Raw genomic sequence first — 22,716 nt, 5'->3', positions numbered from 1 at the left:
TAAGCGCTACGACGATCGGTCCAGCGAGCTCGAAAGGAGCTTCTCTTCACTCCGGTATCTTTTTTTCCACCGCTCGTTCTGTCCCTTCAACCCACTACACAGGTGCTCTCTGACCTTTTCGTATTCCGAGCTGCGAGCTCAGTCTCGCATCCACGCCGTAGCATGCTGTCGTGCGCGGACGGGATCTGTGCTCTCGCGAAATACGATGCTGACGCTCACTCGACACGCGTGCGTCCAGACACAAACTTGAGAATTTCTCGAAGACATTTGCCAAACAGAACAACGAGATCGAATGACACGATAAACAAAACCTCGGCTTCTACTCGCTGTCCTCGTCCTCGTCCGACACGAGGACAGCCTTTGCTCTGCCACCACCGCGTCGACGTTTCGCCGGCGTACTCGCGTCTTCGAGAACCTCAACGTCGTCGTCATCATCATCGCTCTCGACCTGCTTTCGTTTCTTCTGCTGCTGCGTCCTCCCCTTCCCCATCTCCTCTTCACCACGCTTCCTCTTCCCCTTCCCACTCTCCCCCACATCCTGCAGCACAAGCCCTCCACCCAATGCCTTTGCAAACTCCCGCTCCAACTCCTCCACCACCAACGTACCCTTCATCATCTCCCCATTCACCCCTTCCACCACTCTCTCCCTCTCCTCCTCCACGTTCTCCTCTGCAGCTACAAACTTGAACCTCTCCCTCCGCTCCAACACCTCCTGATCGATCGTCTCCATACTCACCAACCTCCACACATGCACCTTTTTCAGCTGACCGTACCTCACACATCGACCGATGGCTTGGGTCATGGTGGCGTCGTACTGCTGCAGCTCGTGCTTGAGCAGCGGACCGACAAAGATGACGTGGTTGGCGACGGTGAGGTTCGAGCCGGCGGCGGATTCGTCTTCCACATTGAGGAGCACCACGCGGGCGCCGGAATCTTCTTGGTACGCTTCGAGCAGGTCGGAGCGTCGTTTGGCGGTGCCCGTGAGCTGGACGAAGGAGATGTTGTACGCGGAGAGCGCTTCGGCGACGGTAGCGGTGAGCGTTTCGAACTGGCAGAACACGAGCGCTCGTTCGGTGCTGGGTAAGCGGTGGAGGAGTGCGCAGAGCAGGGCGAGCTTTGTACCGTAGCGGGTGGCTTTGCCGTCGTCCTCCGCGCCGAGCGACGAGGCTTGAACGATGGAGGTAGGTTTGGCGAGGGCGGCGCAGTCGAGCGTGGGACACTTGCCGATGTACGCTTCCCGCAGGATGCACTCGCGGCATCCGGTGTGTCCGCACGTGGAACTGATGCTCACCTCGCTCAGCGGCACAGGCCGGCCAGCGTGCTTGCACTTGCTCCCTCCAGGACAGACGACTTTGAGATTGAGACCTTCGAGGTGCGCACGCTGGCAGTCGCGGATCGTGGTGAAGAAGCGCAGCGCGTTGACACGTCCCACCAGCTCGTTTCGCAACCGCGTCAGCTGGTGCACCATCGCTCGCAGGTGATACTCTTCCGCCCAAGCCGCTGCCTTCGGATCCACCTTGGCCTTCTTACCATCGTCGTCCCCACCGCCACCCTTCTCCGACGCAGCACGTTCCTTGGCACGTCTCTTGAGCGCAGCCTGCAGCTTACCCGCGGGCGCAAAGTGCGCCTTGGCAGCCGCCCTCATGACGCTGTTCATCGTACAGTTGGCCGCATCCAGGATCTCCCGCACCATGCGCTTCGACTCGCGATCTCCCCAGGCCGCGTTGTGCGCGTTGCGCACGTAATCCGCAAACGCCTGCCGGTTCTCGTCGCGATACCCAAAGTGATGCAACACCAGCAGGTGCTGTTCGAGCGCCAGTCCCTTTCGAGCTGGTGGCGACAGTCGGCGAGCTGTTTTCGTCGTTCGCGGACGATGTACTCGCACGCCTTGATGGCGTTGTCGACGCCCTGCATGGCGTCGAGATCGACGCCGGCAAAGTCGTCGTAGACGGAAGCACGCTTGAGAAGAGCCTCTTCGGGTGAGGCCGAGCTGCCGAGCGTGTCGATGAGGCGCTGATCGCGATGGCTCATCTCGAGTTGCGGATCGCCTTGCTTGCGCTTGACCTCCTTGGCCGCGGCTTTCTTGGGCTTCTTCTTCTTTCCGCCGTCCGAGTCGTCCGAGTCCAGATCGTCGTCGTCGATAAAGTCTTGCCCCGACTTTGCTTTAGCTGCAGTGATCTTTGCCTTGGCCTTCGGACGCGCTTTGAAAACTTTGCGCTGGTGTCGCAGATCCAGGTTCTCGATCGCATGCGCCAGCTCGAGGTACAGCGCCGACTCGGCAGCAGGCAGACGGATCGGTTTGATGAGCTGCTGGCTCGGCAGCTCGCCGATTTCCGGCTCGTTGCTGCGCACGAACCGATCCAGGAACCGCTGCGCCACCTCCTGACGTCGATGGTGCCAGGCGGGCGAGTGCATCTCGCGGAAGTTGTTGAACTTCTCCGCCGCCGTGCGCATCTTCTCGCGCGCCTTGCGCACCGAGTCCTTGGTGGTGTCGGCGTCGTCGTCGACGCCGAGGTGGACGTTGAGAAAGACGGCGATGCTCTTGACGTCGGCAAAGTCGGCGGTGGGCGGAGTGCCGGAGAGAATCCACTTGGAACGCGCTTGGAGACTCGTGACGCCTGCCAGGGTGCGGTCCATGGCTTCGCCGATGTAGTGGAACTCGTCCACGATGACACGGTTCCACATGAACATCTCGAGTGGCGGGCAGGTCATGTTGTGCCAATCGCGTTGCACGAGCGACGAGGAAAGCCCCCACGGATCGGGATCCTTCTTGTTGCTCGACTGCAACTCCTTTGGCAGCGCCTTGCTCTTGGCGCCCTTCTTGGCTGCCGCCCTGAGATCCGAGTCGTCATCGTCGTCTTCGCTCTCATCGTCCTTGCCATCGACAGCGTTGGCATCCATGTAAGCTTTGCCCTTCAACCGGCTCCTCGCCTTGTGCGTCGCCAAATGCGAGTCGTCGAAATCAGGCTTATCCCGAATCGAGCGCTGCAACTGCTTGACACCGCCGTCTTCGCCATTCAACTCCCGCACACGGTTCTTGAGCGCCTCGAGGGACTTTTTGAGCGCCGCATTGAAGAATCGACCGGCACGGTTGGGAAGAGGGTTCGAAGCCGCGATCGAGGCCAACGTCTCCCAGTACGCGTCCGACTTGTACACGGTGACCGACATGATCAGGATGTCGCTATTGAGGACGTTCCGCACCGTCAGCTTGTTGAGCTCCATCTTGGACGTGATGACGCGGACGGTGAGTTTCTTGCCGCAGAACTTGCGGATTTCCTTCTCCCACTGCTTGCACAGGTGGCCGGGAACGATGATGAGCGTGGCGCGGGTAGGGATGTAGTTGCTGTCTTCGCCGGCGGGGAGCGCCGGCAGCTCGTGACGGTGAGGGGACGAGGCGATCAGTGCGAGCGAGATGCACGTCTTGCCGTAACCGACAGCGTCGGCCAGAACACCTCCACGGACGGTGACGGGTCGCACGGCGCGACCCTCTGCACGCCAGCCTAGCGGGTCCAGCAAGCCTTCCGAGATCTCCTCCTCGTGGAAAGGCTGCACATCAGCCTGCTCCTGTTCGAGCATCCACGTGAGCGATCGTTTCTGTTCGCGTCGAAGTTGCAAAGCGAACAACTCGGGAGTGGACGCTTCGGCATCCTGTCGGTTGCTGCGCAGCGAGTAGCGAGGCAGCTTGAACATGTCGATGGAGCAATCGAGCTTCGTGAGGCGCCACGAAAGCTCGACTGCGCCAGCATTCTTGGATGGCGGAAGTCGCGACACGGCGCGGTGCATCAGCGTGGCGGCGTTGAGACCGAAGCGGACCTGCGCAACGTCGTCCTTCAGGCGCAGCTGGACGACAAAGGGCGAGGGTCGGTTCTTGAGCGCCTGCTCGTACGGTCCGGCCTGCATCGTGTTCTCGACGGGGACGACGGGTTTGCCGGGGATCGCCAGCCACTGAATGTCGGGTTCGGAAGGCGCACATCGTGCACAGTTGGCGGTGGCCCAGTCGAACGGATCGTGCTTCGCCGACATCCAGTTATCCAGCGCGTCAATATCGGGCAATCGCTCGACAAGCCAAGCCAGGTGGCCAAAGGTAGTGTTGGTCTTGTGCAGCAGATCCACTTGTCCCCAGACGCCGTCGGCCGGCCAAATGCGATCCATGCCTCGGCCCAATACGGGCGCCTCGCACGTAAGCAAGGCGACCGAAGAAGTGCAGTCCTCTTGCCTGAGATCGAGATCGTACGTTTGTTTGGGGATGGCCATCTTGCCATCGACGCCGGAGCCGGCACGGACGGTGAAGGCTTCGATCTTGCGCCAAGCACCCGATATGGTCATTCTGACCTTTTCCACGACCTCCTCCTTGCCGGGCTCAGCCAGCGTCGGACGCCAGCCGGGCTCGAGCTGTGCCACCGAGACACGTTCGAGCGGGTAAGGCCAACGCGAAGTGTCCGTGGAGAAGACGAAGCGGTCGGCGGACTGAGCCTTGAACCGATCCGTGTCGATAAAGAGAAACAGACGGCGGTGGTTGGCCGAGTCTCGGTCGCCTCGATGCACGTGGAGCGCGCCGCAAGCCGTGCCACACTGCTCGAGAAGGTCGTAGGCGCCCTCGACGTCGGCATCGAGCAGATCGCGTGCATCTTGGGGGACGGTGACGTGCATCTCCGAGTAGCGCAGCTTGTCCGCCGACTTTCCGCCAAGACCCATGGCGCTTTGCCACGTCTGCACTTGCTGACCTGCGCTGCGAATCGAAACGGTCGTGACCGTGGTGGAAGGCAGACACAACTGCCACTGTCCGTGCAGGAGGTCGACATTCTTGGCCTTGGAGTCGAGAGGCATGCGGGCGACGGGCTGCACGAGCAGCTTGCGCAGAGGACTGCCCGCAGGCTCGTCGACCGCAGGATCCACGAGCATGCGCCAGTGCGGCTCGACGGGATCCAGAAGCAGATCGAGTCGTGCGCCTGGCGCAGCGAACTGCGCCTGCCAGACCCTCTGACGTAGCAAGGTCCGGAAGCGGAACTCGGCAGATCCAAGCACCTCGACAACACGAGCGCTCCACCTTTTCGCCAACGAGTCGCTTTGGAAGGACAGGTCCTTCATGAGCGACGAGACGAGCTGCGAGGTCAAGCCTCGAGCCTCGAGGCGCATCGGCAGAGCTGCTTTCAGCAAAGGTGCGAATTCGTCCGGGGAGCATCGCGCCAAGGTATCGGGGACAAATTTGTGAACAGGTCGTCCTTTGCACGTCTCGCAGGCTGTGTGGTCGCACTCGGCGCACCGATGGACGGGGACATCAACAACGCGGCTGCGGCCCTCACAGCTGCACAATTGGGCGCTGTTGACCGCTGCGCTGAGGAGCTCGGGCATCGAGACGGTCTCGCTGGAAGTGAGATCGAGCTGCTGCGACGCCAGAAGCTCGTCGTGTGCGATGGTACTCGTGTCTTGATCCACGACCTTCTCGACCACATCGCTGGCGGCCTTCTGCTCTTCCTTCCTATCTTGGTCGCTGGACGTCTTTGCCGCCTTCCTCTTGGCGCCGTCCTCGCGCAAATCGTCCATGCCGACAAGCAAGGCAGCGAGCACACATGCACCGACCACGGTGGAACTCATCGCATTACCTGCCAGATCCTGCAGCTGATCATCCGTCTCTCTGGTGAGTAGCAGCTCGTCGAGCGGCAAGCCTTGTAGTGAGAGCGCTTCCAAGCCAATCAGCGGACCACCGCGCGACGTGAGGAAGGGGATGCCCGAGGGCGTGAGGCACGGAGCGATTCCCGGTCGAGACGCAGCGACGTTGCGGTCGACGTTCTGCGACAGCTCCCAAATCTTGGACTTGTAGATCGGATCCTGACCCACAGCCGCGAAGCGCAGTGTGGTGATGTCGAGCAGATCCGTGACGCGCTCCGGTTGACGGACAGCCCATTCGTTCCAGCCGTCGTGTGACATTTTGCAGGTTCCTCCCTCTTCCCACGCGGTGAGCGGACGTGTCTTGCCGAGCTCCTCTTCATCGCGCGCACGCTCGTGACGGCTCTGACATTTGCTCCAATCGATGGTCGACCTGCCCTTGCTGAGACCTTCTCCGTGTGCGAACTGACGACGTACACGCTGAATCCGCGGATCGTCGGTAGGCAGGAGGAACGCGTCGAGCGGACTGGATGCCGGTCGCATGAGTGCGTTGGTGATGAGCTCCCAGTTCTGCGGCAGCGAGTTCTTGTTGTTGCGGCACGCCAGCAGATAGCCTCGCTGTCGGGTGTGGGGGATGTAGAAGTTCTTGGTGTCGAAAGTGTTGCTGAAGCCGACGTCGTATCCAGCTTCGGCGACGATGGTCTCGGCGACACCGACCCAGGGTGCGTTCTTGACGTTCTCGAGGATGACCAGGGTGGGCCGGTGGCGCATCACCCATTCGAGCATGCCACGGAATGTACGACCACTCTCCCCTCCGTCGTTGAGTCCCTTCTTGCTGTTGTTGAGGTGCGAATAGTCGACGCAGGATGTGCCTGCAATGAGGATGTCAACGTCGCCAGGCACGTCGACCAGTGCACCATAGGCGGTGTGCGCCTTTTTGCCGCCCAGCTCGGTGACGTCTCTGAAGAGGATGGGAGGGGAGAAGTTGCGCTCGATGTAGGCCTGCTTGAAGGGTTCGATCTCGCAGGAGAAGACGTGTTCGATCTTGATGCGAATGCCGTGCTTTTCGTGGATGGCGCGACACATGAGCTCGAGCGCGAGAAGAGGCGACTCGGTACCGGAGCACATGGTGGCCACGCGAAGCGGACGGTCCTTGAGCGTGTTTGCGAGCTCGAGGATGGCCGGTGCGCGGTCGATCATATCGCCAAAGATGTCTGCCAGATCGTGGATGGGCGGATACGAGTTGCTCTCAGCCTTTTCCTTGATCTTTGCGCGCATGTCGGCAATCTCTGCGGGTGAAGGAACGAAGGGCATCTTGCGGAACGGATGCTGGAGCGCAAACTTGGACTTCCAGCCCTTGCCGCTGGAGAAGGAAGGCACAGCAGCCCCAGCTCTCCCTTTTGCAGCAATGCTCTTCTTACGCGGCTTTTCCTCGTCGTCGTCATCGTCATCGAGAAAGTCGTCTTGATCGTCCTCGACGGCATCGTGACTGCGCTTGGCCTTGGTGTCGAAGAGCGAGAAGAGCTTCTTGGGGGCGTACGCTGGCGGACCTGTTGAGCGGAGAGACCGCTGCGAGGAGGATTCTGGCAAGTTGGTGATGGACCTGAGGGGAGGCTTCGGTTCGCCGATCATGACGAAGGGATCAGAGCCGAAAAAGTAGCCATTCTGGGCCGTATCGAGGTCTGCTGGTGTCTCTGGAACACTGGTCGACGGCGTTGCTGATCGCCCCTCGCTGACGTTTATGTTGTCGGAAAAGTCGCTGTCCCCATCGCCCGCTGCCTCCATGCCCTCGGCCGCGGAAAGATCGTCGTCATCATCATCGTCATCTACTTCAGCATGCCTATCTGGTTGAAAATCCTCATCGCTATCGGCGGCAGCCTTGCGACGTCGCCCTCTACCCCGAAAGAGTCCATTGTCTGATTCTGAATCCGACTGCGAATTCGAATCGGAGGAGAGAGCGAGGGTCTGAACAGGCTTGCTGGGCTTGGCAGGAGATGACCTCGCCGATCTCGACGGGGATGCTACTGCCGCAGATGCTTTTGCGACGACCGCTGTCGGGGTCGCGGTTGAGGGGGATGCTTTCTGGAAAGGACTCGCGGCAGCAGCTTGGCGCGTGAAGAACGATGTGATGCGCCCTTTCACCGGCGTCACTGCTGCTGCTCTTTTCGGCGTAGTCCGCTTCGCCAGCATCGCAGCCTATTGATCAAGTCGGCCGACCCGAGCGGCGTCGGAATTGCCCCGAATGAGGGAGGATCGAAATGTCAAAGCTGAAGGACTTGCTTCAACTCGGTCTTGGGAGCAAAGTCATGCGACCTTGAACCACGGCGCTAGGTGAGATGCGATGATACGACGATGAAGGTTAACGATGCTTGATGGATTGAATGACGATGCAGAGCCGGAACGAGTGTTGTGAGAAAGGAAGGGGACCGAGACGCAGAACAGAAGGATATGGGAAGGAAGCCGAGGTTGAGTATGTACCGTCACTCCCCACAAAGCGAACGGAACGCGCTGCTGCACACGACACCGAGACACATGTTGCGCTTCCTTGACGCCGTGTCTTCTTCCAGGGTCCTTGATCCAAGCTCAGCTTTGTTTCAGCCGAGACCTTCAGAAGAAAAGTGTTGGTGCGTTCCCACAGAGCTCGCGCGACGCGTTAATGGAAAAAGTGCCACTTGTCTAGCTTTCCAAAAAATTAAACTTCTTTTTGTTCTTCTGAACCGACGCTCAGGCCGAGCAGCAGAGCCAGGTCGGAAGAGCCGTAAGGGCGACTCATGCTTGCATTCCAAGCAGTGCGTGGTTAACTGGTACAAGCAGGAGCAAGCGTGCAAGCACATCATCGCCGGGGGCTCCCGACGTACGAAGTGTGGCATATACATTGAAAAAAACTTGCGGCAAGTATTCCGATGTCGTGTGAACCAGATCCCGTGATTGAGCTAGAGGCATGAACCTCATACGAAGCCTCCTTCGCCATCCTCGAATGCCTGCCTTGCCGCCTGCTCCGACACCTGCAGATCCCACTCCTCGCCCCCAACACTGTCCTTCGTAACAACATCCCCTGACTCCATCACCGACCTGATGCACGCCACCACCGCATCCACTTCGACCTGCGTCGGCGGTTGAGCCACCAAACCCATCACCCAGATCTCTGACAACCGAGACAAAATATCGTCTCCTCCATCCTCCAGCCGATGTGCGATGTCGACAAGGCAGTCGAGCACGTGCGAAGCGCCAGCATCGAGTCGACGGATGGTGTCGTGGATGCACACCATCGCGAGCTCCCAGTGTCGATAGAGCGGAACTGTGAGCGCTCGACGCACGCATCCGATGAGCGTCGACGATACGACCGATTCCAAAGAGGCGTTGTCGGGGAGATGTGCGGGAAGGAATGCTGAGAGTGATCGAGAGAGCTTAGCAATGGTCCAGCCGGATTCGACGGTGGGATCGCCTTCGTTGGTTCGCTCGTCGTAGCTGTACGCGAACAGCAGTTGCACTACCAGCGCCATTTTCTCGATATCAATGTCCGTGCCGCTTTCGGATGACGGGTCTTTCGAAGTCGCCCGTTCCGCAGTCTTTGGCTGGAAACGAAGCAGATGCGCCACTTCGCCGTCGACATCCAGGAAGTTGTCCATGTAGACGCCTTCGTCCCATTGCTTCTCCTCGTATGCAACGGCGGTCCGCTCTCGCTCTGCCGGATGCACGGTCCTCGGATCCGGAACTTCGAGCACATTCCGTGTGTCTGCGCATCCCGCCGGGATCAACGCACCCTTGAAGCTGCTCTTCCAGCCGAACCAGAAACCTTCATCTTGTGCGCTGGGAGCTGAGCTTGCTGGATCCACCCTTTCCAACGCAATAGCAGCATCGTCCATCGCAGCTTCTCCATCATCGTCGTTGACCGACGTCAATCCCTGACTCTGCATAGCCTGCTGCAACAGCGCTCTGGCTGCCTCGTTCACCTCGGCGTTGTTGCCCGCCGAGACGCCTGCATTCGCATCCCCTGCAGCGCTGGCGCCTGGTGGCTGAAAGAAGCCCCTCGACTGCTCGGCATCCGACAGCGCCTGCTTGAGCTGATCTTCCGGCAAGAGCTGCGGTTGCACCTGCTCCAACCCTTCGAAGTGCTGACCGGGTCGTACCTTGTTGAGCGTCACTCGGAATCGACTCGGCTGGCTCTGAGAGCTGCTCGGCGCAGAAGAGTCGATTTGATCGATGATCTGTAGCGCTTCTGCATCTGACTCTGGTCTCGTGACCGCCGCCTGTAGTACGAGAGGCAGGTAGTAGGGCTCGTGATGGAAGCCAAAGATCCTCCCTTCCACTGCGATGTTGGGCTTGGTCGTCGATGCGACGCCCGTCGTGGCGGATCGACACGTCACATCGACGTAGACGTGACCGGCATCTTGCGAGACTTGATACTCCGGAATGCTGAATCCTTCCATGGCTTTGCTGATGTAGGTCGTCGAGCCGGCAATGCAGATAGTCCGAAGTCGAGATGGACGAGAAGAAACAAGCGCCGAATAATTTTTCTGCACCGACTATTTTGGACCCTGAATTCCCAGCCGTTTTTCCCGCTCGGCGATTTAGCCGCCGTCCCCTAGCCGCTTGCCGAGGTTCCTGGATGTGCGAGTCACCTGTGACACCAGGCATACCAGCAACGCCTCACGCAACATTCTGGCCGGTCGGCGTTCTGGAGTCATCCCTTCGCTCAATCTCAGTAGCATAGTATCGAACACGAGACTTGTCACCTCTGGAATCTGCTGCTGTCTTCGTACTAGGATCTCTCTCGTGAGACAGACAGACAGCATCAAGGAAGGGGGACACGATCAAGCTTTTCTTCCTGGAAGGAGCGTTTGTCAAGATCGAGCAACACAATCGAAAGGGGGAGTGTTTCGAGTCATTGGTGTCATCTGTTTGCCTTCAATCGCTTTCAGTACGGCAGCTCGACTCAGCATTTGTATTTCGAAAAAGTATGGAAAGTGGGTTGACATAAGAACAGCGGATCTGTCCGCAATCCACGCTGACGACTATCATCAGCACTACCACAACACAACCGCCACCACCATCAGATCAACTTGCAGTCTCCGCCAGCGAACCCCACCAGGATGCCACCAGAAGCACCTCGCACAAGCGGCATCCTAGCCGACCACACCAGCGACGACGATGACGTTGACCCCGAGAGCGCACCTCTCCTCGCCACCTCCCCCCGCAAACCCACGCCTCTCCCCCTCCGCCCGATCCTCATCCTCACCACGATGCGTCTCGCCGAACCCATCAACTTCACCATCATCTTCCCCTTCGTCAACGACCTCGTCTCCACGCTTCTCCCTTCCGTTCCCGCTTCTTCGATCGGCTTCTACTCCGGTCTCATCGAATCGCTCTTCTCCCTCTCCCAGACCCTCACCATTCTCTTCTGGGGTCGACTATCGGATCGGATCGGACGCAAACCTGTGCTTCTCACCGGTCTTGCCGGGGTAGCTGTTTCCGCGATCCTGTTTGGGTTCGGTCAGAGCTTCGCCTGGGTGGTGGCGGCGAGGGCGATGGCAGGGGCGACGAATGGAAACGTGGCGATCGTGAAGAGCGTCATGGCCGAGCTGACGGATGAGAGCAATCAGGCGAGGGCGTTCGGGTTGCTGCCGTTGACGTGGACGGTAGGGTGTTTGGTGGGGCCGTTGTTGGGAGGGTTTTTGAGTAGACCAGCGGAAAAGTATCCGGGGTGGTTTGGAGGGGAAGGGTGGGTGGGGTGGGGTGGGGTTTGGGAGAGATATCCGTTCTTGCTGCCGTGTGTCGTATCGAGTGCGATCACGTTGGGGAGTATCGGGTTGGGGGTGGTGGCGTTGGAGGAGACGTTGCCGGCGATCGTGGAGAGGAAGAAATGGGAGAAAGAGCAGAAGGAGCAGCGGAGACAACGGCAAGGGGGAGACGTGGTTGGTGATGACGCTCATCAGGGGTACGGATCGACGAACCAAACCCACTCGGCACCACCCTCAAGTTCTCCACCTGACGATGCAGCGACTTGCGAGCCTCATCCGACAGCCAGCATCCGCGAGCTGCTCGTCATCCCTCAAATCCAAAAAGTCATGATCTCCTACTCCTTCCTCGCCTTGATCGCCGTCGCACTCGACGCTGTCTTCGTCCTCTTCCTCTACGAACCCATCTCCCTCGGCGGCGTCGGTTTCACCTCTTCCTCCACCGGTCTCCTGCTCAGCGTCAACGGTCTCGGCGGAGCTCTCGTCCAACTCTTCCTCTTCCCACCTCTCCAACAGCACTACGGAACGCTTCGCGTATATCAGATATCCATGATGGCTTTCCCCATCTCGGTCATCCTCCTTCCCCTCGCAAACGGGATCGCACGTCTCGGTGCATCTTCGTCCGAGTCTTCTGATTGGTACACGTATGCGGTGTGGACATGTCTGCTGGTCAGTACGGCGATCAAGACCATCGGAGGTATGGCTTTTGCGTCAAACATGATCCTCGTCAATCAGTGTTCCACTTTGACAAGAGGGACGGCGTTGGGCACGTTGAACAGTCTGGCTCAGATGGCGAGCAGCGTGAGTAGGACCGCAGGTCCGTACTTTGCAAACACGCTGTTCGCTTTCAGCGTCACGAGGAACCTCTTGGGTGGCCAGTTGGTGTGGCTCGTACTCGGAGTGATAGGGCTCGTGGGACCAGTGGTGACACTGTTGATAGAGAACCTAGAGAGGCCGACAAGAGGGGCACGATCGAGACGATAGTCGACCTCCCCAGATTAGAGACGGCATTGACAAAATTTCACGATTCACACTCGGACATTCACAAGAGCAATGCATGCGGTCTTTCTGCAGAACGTCATGCTGGTGTGAGGTGAAATGTGACGCCATCTTGACGCACTCCATGAGTGGACAGCCGAGAGGTAGCGTGGACATCAAGAGGTATATGATGGCGTTGTTGTCTGAATTGCATCTTGGAAAGAGAGGAACCAAGACATGCTTTTCGAGTCGCGACGTATGCTAAGCCATGTTCCGAAGCGAGACGGCCAGATCTTTGATGAGCTGCCCAGCTTCGGCAGCAACCAGATTGCTGCTGTCGGCAGGCGTATCGACCGCGTTCTCCTCCATGCTGCCGACATCGTCACCGTTTTCAACCTTCACTTCAGCATCCAGCGTTGCGCCTGAATCCGCTTCCGCAATCTGCGCTTTCTCTGCATGCAAAGCCGCCTCGTGAACCACTGCAAACTCCTCCACGGCATCCAACAAAGTCTGGAATCCATCCTCCTTATTCACGCTGGAATCTGACGCAGGCAGCTCGGCGTCAAGAGCAGCTCGACAGATCTCCAAGCGAGCAGCACTTCCAACCGCAAATTGCGCAATCGCGGTGGCGATCGAGTTGGAGAGGTAGGCTGCATTGCTGTCGTCGTGACTGGCTGCTGCCATACGCGTGTCGATGAAAATGCGAGCGAGAAGCTGGAGCGCCGGCAACCCAGTGTCGCAAACGCACTCCGTAGTGCAAGCTCTTCGTCGCCAGCAAGTGGGGTCAAGACGAACAGAGTGGAGCGCGTCGCGTGCTTTGTCGAGCTGCTTGATCAGGAGATTGGTGAGAAGCGCGAGCGAGAGATGCACGACGTCGTCGAACAAAGCGACGTCCACCTTTCCAGCTTCGCCGACGGCGTCAGCGGCAGCGTGCTTTGATTGCTTCCGTGGACTTTTGCCAAGGCTGGGTCCGTTGCTGAGCTCGGCCCTGCTGCGTATTTGCAAGGCACTGAGGAAGCTGAGAGAGAATGCCCGCATGATCGCCTGTTGGACAGGCTGCGAGGAGGCCAACGATTCGCTCCAATTTGCATCGACCTGGCTCAGATCCAGCAACGACTTGAAGAGTCCGTGCAAGACTTGCAGAGCGCGACGATCTGTGCCAAGTTCACGGCGGTGCTCCGGATCTCCTGTCGCTTGTGAGGCGCCGAACGGCGCCGCATGAATAGCAAAGCTGGCGAGCTGCTGCAACGCGTCCAAGATCTCACTGGATTCCAGGACGGCCTGGTCCAGCTCGAGATAGAGAGCGTCCATGCCTTTGTCCAGGAAGCGAATGCAGACATCGACTGTTTCGAGGTCCGGAATGACTTCCACAGCCGACGAGGAAATGAGTTCAAGCCCTTTCGCAAAGTCGCTCAGCCGCTGTCTGGCTTTAATGCCCTCTGAGGTCACAATGCTGAGCACTGTGCTAAAGAGAGAAGTGCCCGAGCCATCCTCTGCACTATGCGCATCGACGAGCAGCTCACCGATTGCGACCTCGGTCAAAAGGCGTCGAGGCAGGCTGATGAGCGAGCAACAAGCAGCCAGCACCAGGTTGCGCACCGTCCAGCTTTTCGAGTCAGCGACGAAAAGCTTCGAAACGCGGGCAATATCCCGAAGCTCAGTCAGCGTCTTGCGATCGGATTTGGAGGCGATCTTGAGCTGCTTGAGCTCGTGCAAGCGCAGCAAGGCGAAACCGTCCTTTCTGTCTTGGCATGGGGTTCGATCTGATCTTGTCAGAAGATTGCGCAGGACAAAGTAAAGCTGCGACCTGCGCTCGCGGATGAGAGGCTCCGCCGTCGAGGCTGATCGAAGTAGCTTGGCCGTATAGATGGCCATGGCAGCGTCCAAAACGTCGTCGACGCCCTCGCCCGCTTCTGCGCCTTGAAAGAGATCATAAAGACGTACGATCGAATCGGAAGCCTTGAGCTTGCGGAGAAAGTCGGCGGATTGAGCCATTGCGAGGGGGTCTTCGACGTCGTCATTTGGGTCCTCGTCGACATCGCTTGCATCCCGCTCTGCAAGACTGCCAAGGTCAGGTTTGCCGCAAAGAAGGTTGATCAATTCGACAGCCGAGCTTCGACGGATCGAAATGCTCTGAGAAGCGTCGAGACCGGAAAAGAGGTACTCGAGGTCGTCGTTGAATCGTCGGAGTTCGCCCTGAGAACGGAGCGACGTGATGGACTTGAGATTGAGCGTAGGATCTTGTGATTCATCCCACTCAATGTCGTCGGCGCCCTCGCCCCACTTTTTCAGCAGCTCGGCATAGCTCTCGCGTGGCGCTGCGTGTGCCGGGTCTGCTGCCCCGTTGGGAGTCGCAAGGCTGGACCCTGATGCCTTGCTGGATGCAGTGCCGTGTCCGTTGCTTGGAGCCTTTCCCTTGAGTTCTGCTTCGATCTCGTCTTCGATGTTGCGAGACTCTGTGTTGGAGTTCGATGTCACCGCAGCTTCGTTGAGGAGGTTGTCCTCGGTCTGGTCTGCCAGAAAGCTGCGCTGCAGTCCGTACGTACGCTTGGCATTGCCAGACGAAGCTTGCTTGATGCCGGCGAGTCGCCGAGCGCCGGACGCCGAGCGAGCGCCATCCTGAGACTGGGTGTCAACTTGCGAAGCGTCGTCGACGAGAGTGGAGCCAGCTTCGGAGCGACGCGCGCTTCTGGATCCCTCCTCTCTGAGACGCTGAGCTGCATCCGAGAGCAGAGCTGGTGGGTGGCCTGCCTCTGACGGTGCGGACGGCGCCGTTTCGATCCTGCGCAACGATCCTCGTCTAGAGTTGGTTAGGGCTTCTGCGATCTCATCCGCCTTGGATCTGGTGGGTCGAGCAGCTCTGACGCCCATCCTATCCGCCATCCTTGGCCTTTTCGAAGGACTGACGGAGCCGTTGCGCTCGAGCTGGTCGTCAGCACGGTCGAATTCCAATGCTGGCAGGGTAGGGGATGCGAGAGGACTGGGTGCAAAGACGGGCTCTGCGTCGGGCGAGACATCCGCATCATCACGGTGAAGACGGACGATCGGCTGGCTCTCGCTGCGAGCGAAGGGGTTGCGAGGCTGAGGTAGCGTAGGCTCGATGGCGTCAAAGAGGCTTGCGAGGTCTTGCGCTGGACGCGAGGGGGTGCGTGAACGAGCGAGCCTTTTGGAGGGAGACACCGACGATGCAAGCTTTCGAGGCGACGTGCTTGCGCTCCTCTTCAAGGGTAAGCGCTGTGACCTGCTAGCGGTGGGAGAAGTGGCCCTTGCCGGTCGCTGTGGCAGCGACTTGGTAGAACTGAGGTCTGCTGAAGAGGAACCCGGTTTGGGAAACAAGCCCGGCGTCGCTGCAGAGGCAGACTTTGAGGTCAACGCTGCCCTGGATGCCGACGTGCTACCTGTCGGAGTGGCTGCGGACAGTGTCTTGCCAGAGGATCGAGCGCCTCCCTTGGTAGAGCCAGATCGAGCTAGCGGCGAGACACTGTCGTTCGAAGTAGGAGGAAGCGCGTTGCGATCTTTCGGGCTGAGATCCTTTGCTCTGATGGTCTGCGATGACGGCGAGCCACCGCGAGCATCTTTATGCCTGAGCTGCGAATTCGATGGACCGGCTTCGTCATCTGACGATGTGCTGGAAGTAGAAGTGATTTTGACAGGGAAGGATCTGTCGGCGACCGCTGGCGATGAGGGTGTGCTGCTTGCGGGTGTGCGATTGCGCTTAGCGTACGTGACTGTGCCCGTTTTGCGCCGCACCGACGGAGTAAGATCCATTGCCGCAGCAGCAGCGGGCCGACCGTCCTGTCAATGCCCTTCTGCGCTCTCCCTTGAAGGCTAACAGAGATGTCTTTAAGCGATGCTGGTGAAGCGGAAGAGGAGTCGAATCGCGTGTGAGTGTCGGATGCGCCGAGTTGGGAATCGCACGTCGGCCCGTCGCCGAATTGCTCTTGCCTTTCCACGCCCTTGTGCTCTGTCACACGCAGAAGCCCTCTTCCTCGGTGCGGTCTGCCAGCTCGCCAATAAGCGGTCGAGCGATGATGGTAGCGGGTCACAATGTGATGTGAACAACAAAGCATGCGGACGAAGCTGCAGCTTCTGCCATGTCCCCGACTCCAGCTCGGGTCAAAGCGTAGGAACAAAATTCAGGGTCTTCTTGATGCTCCCCCACGCTGCCAAAGGAAGCTAAGTTGGCCAGCCTGCGCTCTGCCTAGCGTCACAATCTTTTCCAATCTTACATGCAGAAGAAATTCGGTCCTGGCTAAAACATCACTTTTCCTGCCTTTTGGCTTCCGTCTGCAAAGCATCACGTGCGTGACTGACGCGTTTGGGTGCTGAAAGTGGCAGCAGCCCCACGCTCCAAAAAACAGCAAATTCCGACGCAGCAGGTCCACTCTGTGCATCCGGACTTGAGCCTCTCACTCTTTGTGGTTTGGTGACTGAGCGTGGTCAGCGAAGTGTTACTTTTGGGTCTAAACCCTTCAAGGTGCATACGCATTTTGCCAAGTCAAGGAAATGGCGTCTCAGCTGAGAGAAAGTAACACTGGTCTTTCAATATCGTATCGAGACGCGGTTCAGTCCTCAAGCTCAGCCATTCCTCACCACCACCGCTTCTAACTCACCAATCCGAACAGCTCGGCTCATTCGTTAGCTTTTCCATTGTCGGTACCAATCCGATCAAGCACCTTTGCAGGACTAGCGATTGTCGCGGAGTTGCCGCTCTTCCGACCATCGACTTGGGCTTCCCCGACCGTTCGGCTTGATCGCGACTCCAGCGCACCACGCCCGACACCGGCCTTCTCGAACAGCAACAGATCGCCATGTTTTCGACAGACGAGCGCCTGGCATCGTTTGCCGTCGCCTCCTCGTCCGCGTCTGCGGCCAAGAAGCGACAGTCCACCAAGGCGACATCACCGCTCCAATGGCCCCATCCCGTCACGGGCCGAAGCGCCAAAACATCGGGCATCCCCACTCCGGAGACGCTCGCCAAATACGGCTTCTACCACTCACCCACATCAGACACGCCAGACGCTGTCTCGCATTTCCTGTATCCAAGCGTTCAGATTTCAGATTGGCAGGCCAACGACGATCCACTGTCACGTCTCGAGCAAGCTCTCCCGGACAACGGCTGGTCGCGCATCTTTCGAAGTCAACAGACCGCCGTGTTTGATGAGGATGCCAACGTCTGGATTTGGCAAACGGCACAACTTCTGCCAACCAGCAAAGAGATGATCCAGGCTCGAAAGGAGTCGTTCGGCTCGCAATGGCCCTACGACGGCAAGAAGGGCTGGAAGCCTACCAGCAAGAAGCTCGCCGAAGCCGGCTTCTACTTTACCCCGACCGAGGAGGAATCTGACAATGCAAAGTGCGTCTACTGCAACAAATCGTTGGGCGGATGGGAAAAGTCGGACGACCCCGTACACGAGCATCAACGACGCGTTCCGGGTTGTGCGTTCTTCAATTGTGAGCTTCGCGAGGCTGTTGCCGAGCCAGCAGCTGCGGATGAAGGCACGGCGGAAGATGTCGCTCAAGAGGTCGTCCCGGATGTCACTACTGCGAAGAAGGGAGGCAAGCGCGCCGTGTCTGCAATGAACCGCAAAGCATCCGCGAAAGTGACAAAAGGCAAGAAGTCCGCCGCAGCCTCAAAACAGCACGAGGAAGAAGAGGAAGAGTCACCGACGGATGCAGCAACGGACGCAGCCGCGACGGCGGACGAACGGGCAATCGAGGAAGCACCAGAGCCGGTCAAGAAGGGAGGTCGCAAGACTCGCAGTGTATCCACCCAAAAGCTCGCAGCAAAAGCGCAGGCGGAAGAAAACTCTGAAGCCGCAGAAGAGGAAGAGCAAGAGCCTGCAACTGTGCCAGCGGACGAGGACGAAGCAGTGGAGGAACCGGTCAAAGTGCTTAGCAAAAAGAAGAGCGCAACAGGGTTGGGGAACGGTATGGCCGCCCAGGTGTCGTCGTCAACATCATCATCATCATCATCATCAGCGCGTCCGACGCGAGCCGCGAGCAGAAGGGCCACCAAAGCCATCAACCTGCTTTCGGACGAGGGTCTCAACCGCAAACTGAGGAGGCCGGACGAGGAGGACCTCGAACGGCGCGAATTGGCGCTCTCTGATCCCGTCACTTTGCCCAGTGCACCGAGCGGGGATCACCTCGAGCCCGCGACGGACCCGATTCTACCGGCCAAGCCAAAGAAGAGTCGATCCAGGTCGAAGAAGCTCGATCAGGAGGCTTCGACCCCAAAACAGGCCTCTCCAGAGCCAGAGTCCGAGGCAGAAGTTGCCATGGAGGAGGATCCGGTGAACAACACCATCATCGAACATCAAGAAGACGAGGAGGAGGAGGTGACGATGGCAGTCGAAGAGGAGGGCGTGGAGCCCGAGGAAGAGCCAAAGAGACGCGGCGGTCGTGGGGCCAAGAGCAGCTCGGCAAGCCTCTCGTCCACCCAAACGACCTCATCCGGGACGAAGTCGCGCAAGGCTTCCGCAAAGAAAGCGAGCGATCAGGTTGACGCACCAGGTGGTCCGGTTGCGTTCCCATCCATGAGCTCGGAAACGGACGTGGAGCCAGCACTCGATCGCTCTTCTCGATCGGTGTCCAACGCGCTGGAATCGATCGCATCGAAGGGGTTTAGCGCCAGATCTGCATCCAAGCGAGGCTCGACCAAGTCCAGCTCGGCCGCATCCGCCGAAGACGTCATCGACGCGGACTCGGACGTGCACTCTGACCTCCCGAACGCTGGATCACAAGCGACCATTCGCGGTGCACCCCGATCGTCGTCCATCGCGATGATTTCGTCGACTGCTGCAGGCCGAACTCCCCTCGCCAACATTACTCAACTGAGCTCGCTGAACCTCGACGCTGCGCAGAGGACGATGACGGTGGGCGAGTGGCTGCAGGCGAAAGCGGAAGAGGCTGCGCGGGAGATGCGCGCCGAGGGCGAGGCTCATTTGGTGGAGCTGGAGAAGCAGCTGCGGAGTGGGAGGATCGATGTTGAGAGGGTGTTGCGTGGACGTGCGTGATGCGGAGGGTTGGGTGTTCAATGTGATGTTGGTTTAGGCACAATGAATGAGGTGTTTGGAGTGAATGTTCATCGGTCGTTGGGGGCTCGTAAGGTCAGATTGTGAAGAAAAGCTGTGCATTCCGTTCTACGATTCCTCTCCATTCTAGAGGTTCTACTGCAACTAACGGTTGGCGGCAACCGCCGTCACGAACCCGCCATCGACGGCCACGACCTGTCCCGTCATGAATCCATTGCTCGCCAACACAAGCACAACCTGAGCGTACTCCTCCTCACTACCCACCCTACCCGCTGGGTTCTCATGACCCTTAACATCCTCACTGCTCGTCTTACCCTTTTCGCTCTTCCCTCCACTAGTCATTTCGCTACTGAACAGACCTGGAGCGATCGCATTGACCCTAACCCCGACATCTGCTCTGAACCTCAACTCGTGAGCTAGCATTTGGGTCAAGTGGTTAGCAGCTGCTTTGGAAGCATTGTATGCGTAGTGGTTTTGGGAGACTTTGACGATACCCGAGATGGAAGTGATGTTGATGATGGAAGAAGGGAAGGAGGGGGAGGAGGAGGAGGAGAGGAGGGGAAGGAAGGTGAAGGTGGAGAAGAAGATCGAGGAGGTGTTGATGCGGAACAAGGTGTCCCAATCGGCGAAGGATTCGGAGGAGAGGTGGGAGGAGGAGAGGGTGGAGGCGGAGACGGTGGAGATGGTGGAGGAGTCGAACTTGGTCATGGGACCTTCGACACCGGCGTTGTTGACGAGGATGTTGAGCTGACCAACTCCCTTTTCGATGGTGGATGCGATCGAAGCGAGGTCTTCTTTGGAAGAGACGTCTCCCTGAACACTGTAGCAAGGAAAAAAAGAGGGAAGGATCAGCGGATCGAAACAAAGAGAAGAAAAAAAGGCAATGCTGGAGGGGAAAAGCGGGGGAACGTACGCGATGAGCTTTCCAGATCCAACCTGGTTAGAGTACTCGCTGACCGCTTCGTCGAGTTTCTCCTTGCGTCGTCCGGAGATGTACACGGTAGCACCGTTGGAGGCGAGCGCGAGGGCGGCGGTGAGTCCCAAGCCCGTACCGCCGCCAGTGACCAGCGCCACTTTTCCCGTGAGGTCGAAGAGCTTGGATGCCGAGAGAGAGGACATGTTTTGCGAACAACGTGATGAAGGGAAAGAAAGAGAGAGAGAGAGAGAGAGAGAGAGAGAGAGAGAGAGAGGGGACGAGATTCTAATGTTATGGTCTTATATCGAGAAACTGAAGGTTGGAAGGGAGAGAGATCACCGAGAAGACAGAGGACGGGGTCGAGCACGGACTGTGCGTTTCTCTCCTGCTCTTGTCAGCATCCGCCCCCACATTTCGACAAGGGATCGGTGTGAAATTCCACCGACGGTTGGCCAGCTCCCCGCGCTCGCTCGTTCGCTCCCACATCTCCAACACACCTCTATCACCGTTCTGTCGGGAGAACTTCGGGGTTTGATCCTATCCACACCTCAGGATCCCATGTTGACAAAATCGCCGGTAGAACCTCGACAACGACGACGACACCTACCGCTTAGTCCGACTTGTCGGTGTGCAGGGCAAAGAGATTGCCGATGCAGCACACCAGCGAAACCAAAAGTGTGCGGCGGCGAATTGCACAATTCGACAACTTTGCCTCGCACCGGCAATCTCTCTCTCCCACAATTGAATTTGCGCCGAGAAGAAATCGGACAAGATCGATTCAGCATCGGGTGGGGAAGGGGAAAAGATCGTAGCTGGGACGGGGAAAAGGAGGCTGTCGTGCGTAATTCTCTTCGAGTTGCCGTCTGTTCCGGGTTGTGTCTCCACAAAATCGTAGGAAACAGTCAGCTGCACTGCGTTGGGATGCAGCATCCACTGCAGGAAGAAGATGTCGTGTGTATATATGACTGCGACAACGCCACAAATGGCGAAAACCTTGACGAGGCATAAACGTCTGTGCGCCCCTCGTACAAGCTTCCCGTAGACACAAACTTCTTCCTCTTCAACTTCCACCATCATCAACACGCACTTGCCGCAGAAGATGTCGTCGACCACTCTGCCCACCGGCTCAGCGCCGTCTTCGCTGCACGTCAACCCACCCTTCCGTCACGCGCACGTTGGATCCTTCCTCCGCCCTGCTTCGATCCACACCGCCCGCGCTGACCATGCTTCCGGCACCATCTCCGCCTCCGACTTGCGTCAGATCGAGGACCGCGAGATCGCCGCTCACGTCCAGTCTCTGCTGAAACACAACATCCAGGAAATCACCGATGGAGAATTCCGTCGCGAGTACTTCCACCTCGACTTCCTCAAGCACATTGACGGTATCACGATCAGCAAGAACACGCTCGAGCAGAAGGAAGGTCGTGTGCCTCCCACCTTGAGTGTCACGGGGAAATTGAAGCATACGCACGATATCGAGGTGGACAATTTCACGTATTTGAGGAGTTTGGTTCCGGAGGATGCGGTGAAGAGGATCAAGATTACGATTCCTTCGCCGACCATGTGTCACTTCCGAGGTGGACGTGCTGCTATCAGCAAGGAAGCCTACCCTGATTTGGAGGAGTTTTTCAGCGATCTTGCGGCGGTGTATCGAACGGAGATCGATGCGCTGTACAAAGCAGGTTGCAGGTATATCCAGTTGGACGATACCAACCTGGCCTACCTCACCGATGCCACGATGCGTTCCCAAGCAGAGTCGCGCGGTGAAGACCTCTCCACCCTCCCCCACCACTACGCCCGTCTGATCAACGCCTCCCTCGCCTCCAAACCCACCGACATGGTCGCTGCCATCCACCTCTGCAAGGGAAACTTCCGCTCGCAGTTCTTCGCCCAAGGTTCCGAAGACGGCTACAACCCCATCGCCAAAGTCCTCTTCCAAGAACTCAACGTCAACGCCTTCTTCCTCGAATGGGAAGACCACCGTTCCGGCAAAGACTTTACCGCTCTCCAACACCTCCCCGAGAACAAGATCGTTGTACTCGGTTTGGTCAGCAGCAAGTTTGCTAAACTCGAAGACAAACACCTCCTCATCCAGAAAATCCAGGAAGCAGCTGAACAGGTTAAGGGAGGGAAGAAGCAGTTGGGCATCAGCCCACAGTGCGGCTTCAGCTCCACCGTCCATGGAAACGAGATCACCGTCGAGGACCAGTTCAAAAAGTTGGGCTTGTGCAGGGATGTCGCCCTGAGCGTATGGGACGACGCTGTATAAACCGCCAACAAACAAAAAAGGCAGGGTTCAACACTCATAGGTAATCAAAAGCAATAGTTCAACACCATGTAATTTCCCCTCATATCAAAAGCAATTCTAGCATCAGTCCGTCTCTCACTCCGTCTGACCGAACATCACTGAGTCCCTGACCCTCGTCAGCTTGTCACTCAC

General features: G+C 58.3%; 9 protein-coding genes across 9 annotated transcripts; 5 read left to right on the top strand and 4 right to left on the bottom strand.

Annotated features, from left to right (window-relative positions):
* Positions 1–319: 319 nt before the first annotated feature.
* Positions 320–7,797, bottom strand: PHSY_005818 (DNA repair protein rad8; the record flags this gene model as incomplete). Its single annotated transcript, XM_012336426.1, has 2 exons — positions 320–1,756; positions 1,873–7,797. 2 exons carry the CDS (start codon positions 7,795–7,797, stop codon positions 320–322), a joined length of 7,362 nt encoding a protein of 2,453 aa, XP_012191816.1.
* A 342-nt stretch (positions 7,798–8,139) lies between these two features.
* On the top strand, positions 8,140–8,535 carry PHSY_005817 (hypothetical protein; the record flags this gene model as incomplete). Its single annotated transcript, XM_012336425.1, has 1 exon — positions 8,140–8,535. One exon carries the CDS (start codon positions 8,140–8,142, stop codon positions 8,533–8,535), a length of 396 nt encoding a protein of 131 aa, XP_012191815.1.
* Positions 8,536–8,555: 20 nt separating this feature from the next.
* PHSY_005816 (hypothetical protein) lies at positions 8,556–10,037 on the bottom strand (the record flags this gene model as incomplete). Its single annotated transcript, XM_012336424.1, has 1 exon — positions 8,556–10,037. One exon carries the CDS (start codon positions 10,035–10,037, stop codon positions 8,556–8,558), a length of 1,482 nt encoding a protein of 493 aa, XP_012191814.1.
* A 663-nt stretch (positions 10,038–10,700) lies between these two features.
* Positions 10,701–12,329, top strand: PHSY_005815 (major facilitator super; the record flags this gene model as incomplete). The annotated part of the gene is made up of 1 exon (XM_012336423.1): positions 10,701–12,329. The coding sequence occupies one exon, from the start codon at positions 10,701–10,703 to the stop codon at positions 12,327–12,329; it is 1,629 nt and encodes a 542-aa protein (XP_012191813.1).
* A 255-nt stretch (positions 12,330–12,584) lies between these two features.
* PHSY_005814 (hypothetical protein) lies at positions 12,585–16,091 on the bottom strand (the record flags this gene model as incomplete). Its single annotated transcript, XM_012336422.1, has 1 exon — positions 12,585–16,091. One exon carries the CDS (start codon positions 16,089–16,091, stop codon positions 12,585–12,587), a length of 3,507 nt encoding a protein of 1,168 aa, XP_012191812.1.
* Positions 16,092–17,134: 1,043 nt separating this feature from the next.
* Positions 17,135–19,342, top strand: PHSY_005813 (hypothetical protein; the record flags this gene model as incomplete). Its single annotated transcript, XM_012336421.1, has 1 exon — positions 17,135–19,342. One exon carries the CDS (start codon positions 17,135–17,137, stop codon positions 19,340–19,342), a length of 2,208 nt encoding a protein of 735 aa, XP_012191811.1.
* Positions 19,343–19,504: 162 nt separating this feature from the next.
* PHSY_005812 (short chain dehydrogenase/reductase) lies at positions 19,505–20,479 on the bottom strand (the record flags this gene model as incomplete). The annotated part of the gene is made up of 1 exon (XM_012336420.1): positions 19,505–20,479. The coding sequence occupies one exon, from the start codon at positions 20,477–20,479 to the stop codon at positions 19,505–19,507; it is 975 nt and encodes a 324-aa protein (XP_012191810.1).
* A 355-nt stretch (positions 20,480–20,834) lies between these two features.
* Positions 20,835–21,284, top strand: PHSY_005811 (hypothetical protein; the record flags this gene model as incomplete). The annotated part of the gene is made up of 1 exon (XM_012336419.1): positions 20,835–21,284. One exon carries the CDS (start codon positions 20,835–20,837, stop codon positions 21,282–21,284), a length of 450 nt encoding a protein of 149 aa, XP_012191809.1.
* A 91-nt stretch (positions 21,285–21,375) lies between these two features.
* Positions 21,376–22,545, top strand: PHSY_005810 (hypothetical protein; the record flags this gene model as incomplete). Its single annotated transcript, XM_012336418.1, has 1 exon — positions 21,376–22,545. One exon carries the CDS (start codon positions 21,376–21,378, stop codon positions 22,543–22,545), a length of 1,170 nt encoding a protein of 389 aa, XP_012191808.1.
* Between the last annotated feature and the right edge of the window lie 171 nt (positions 22,546–22,716).

Source organism: Pseudozyma hubeiensis (assembly GCF_000403515.1).
Source record: "Pseudozyma hubeiensis SY62 DNA, scaffold: PHS53, whole genome shotgun sequence".
Classification (NCBI taxonomy): domain Eukaryota; kingdom Fungi; phylum Basidiomycota; class Ustilaginomycetes; order Ustilaginales; family Ustilaginaceae; genus Pseudozyma; species Pseudozyma hubeiensis.
This window is presented reverse-complemented; position numbering and strand designations above follow the sequence as displayed.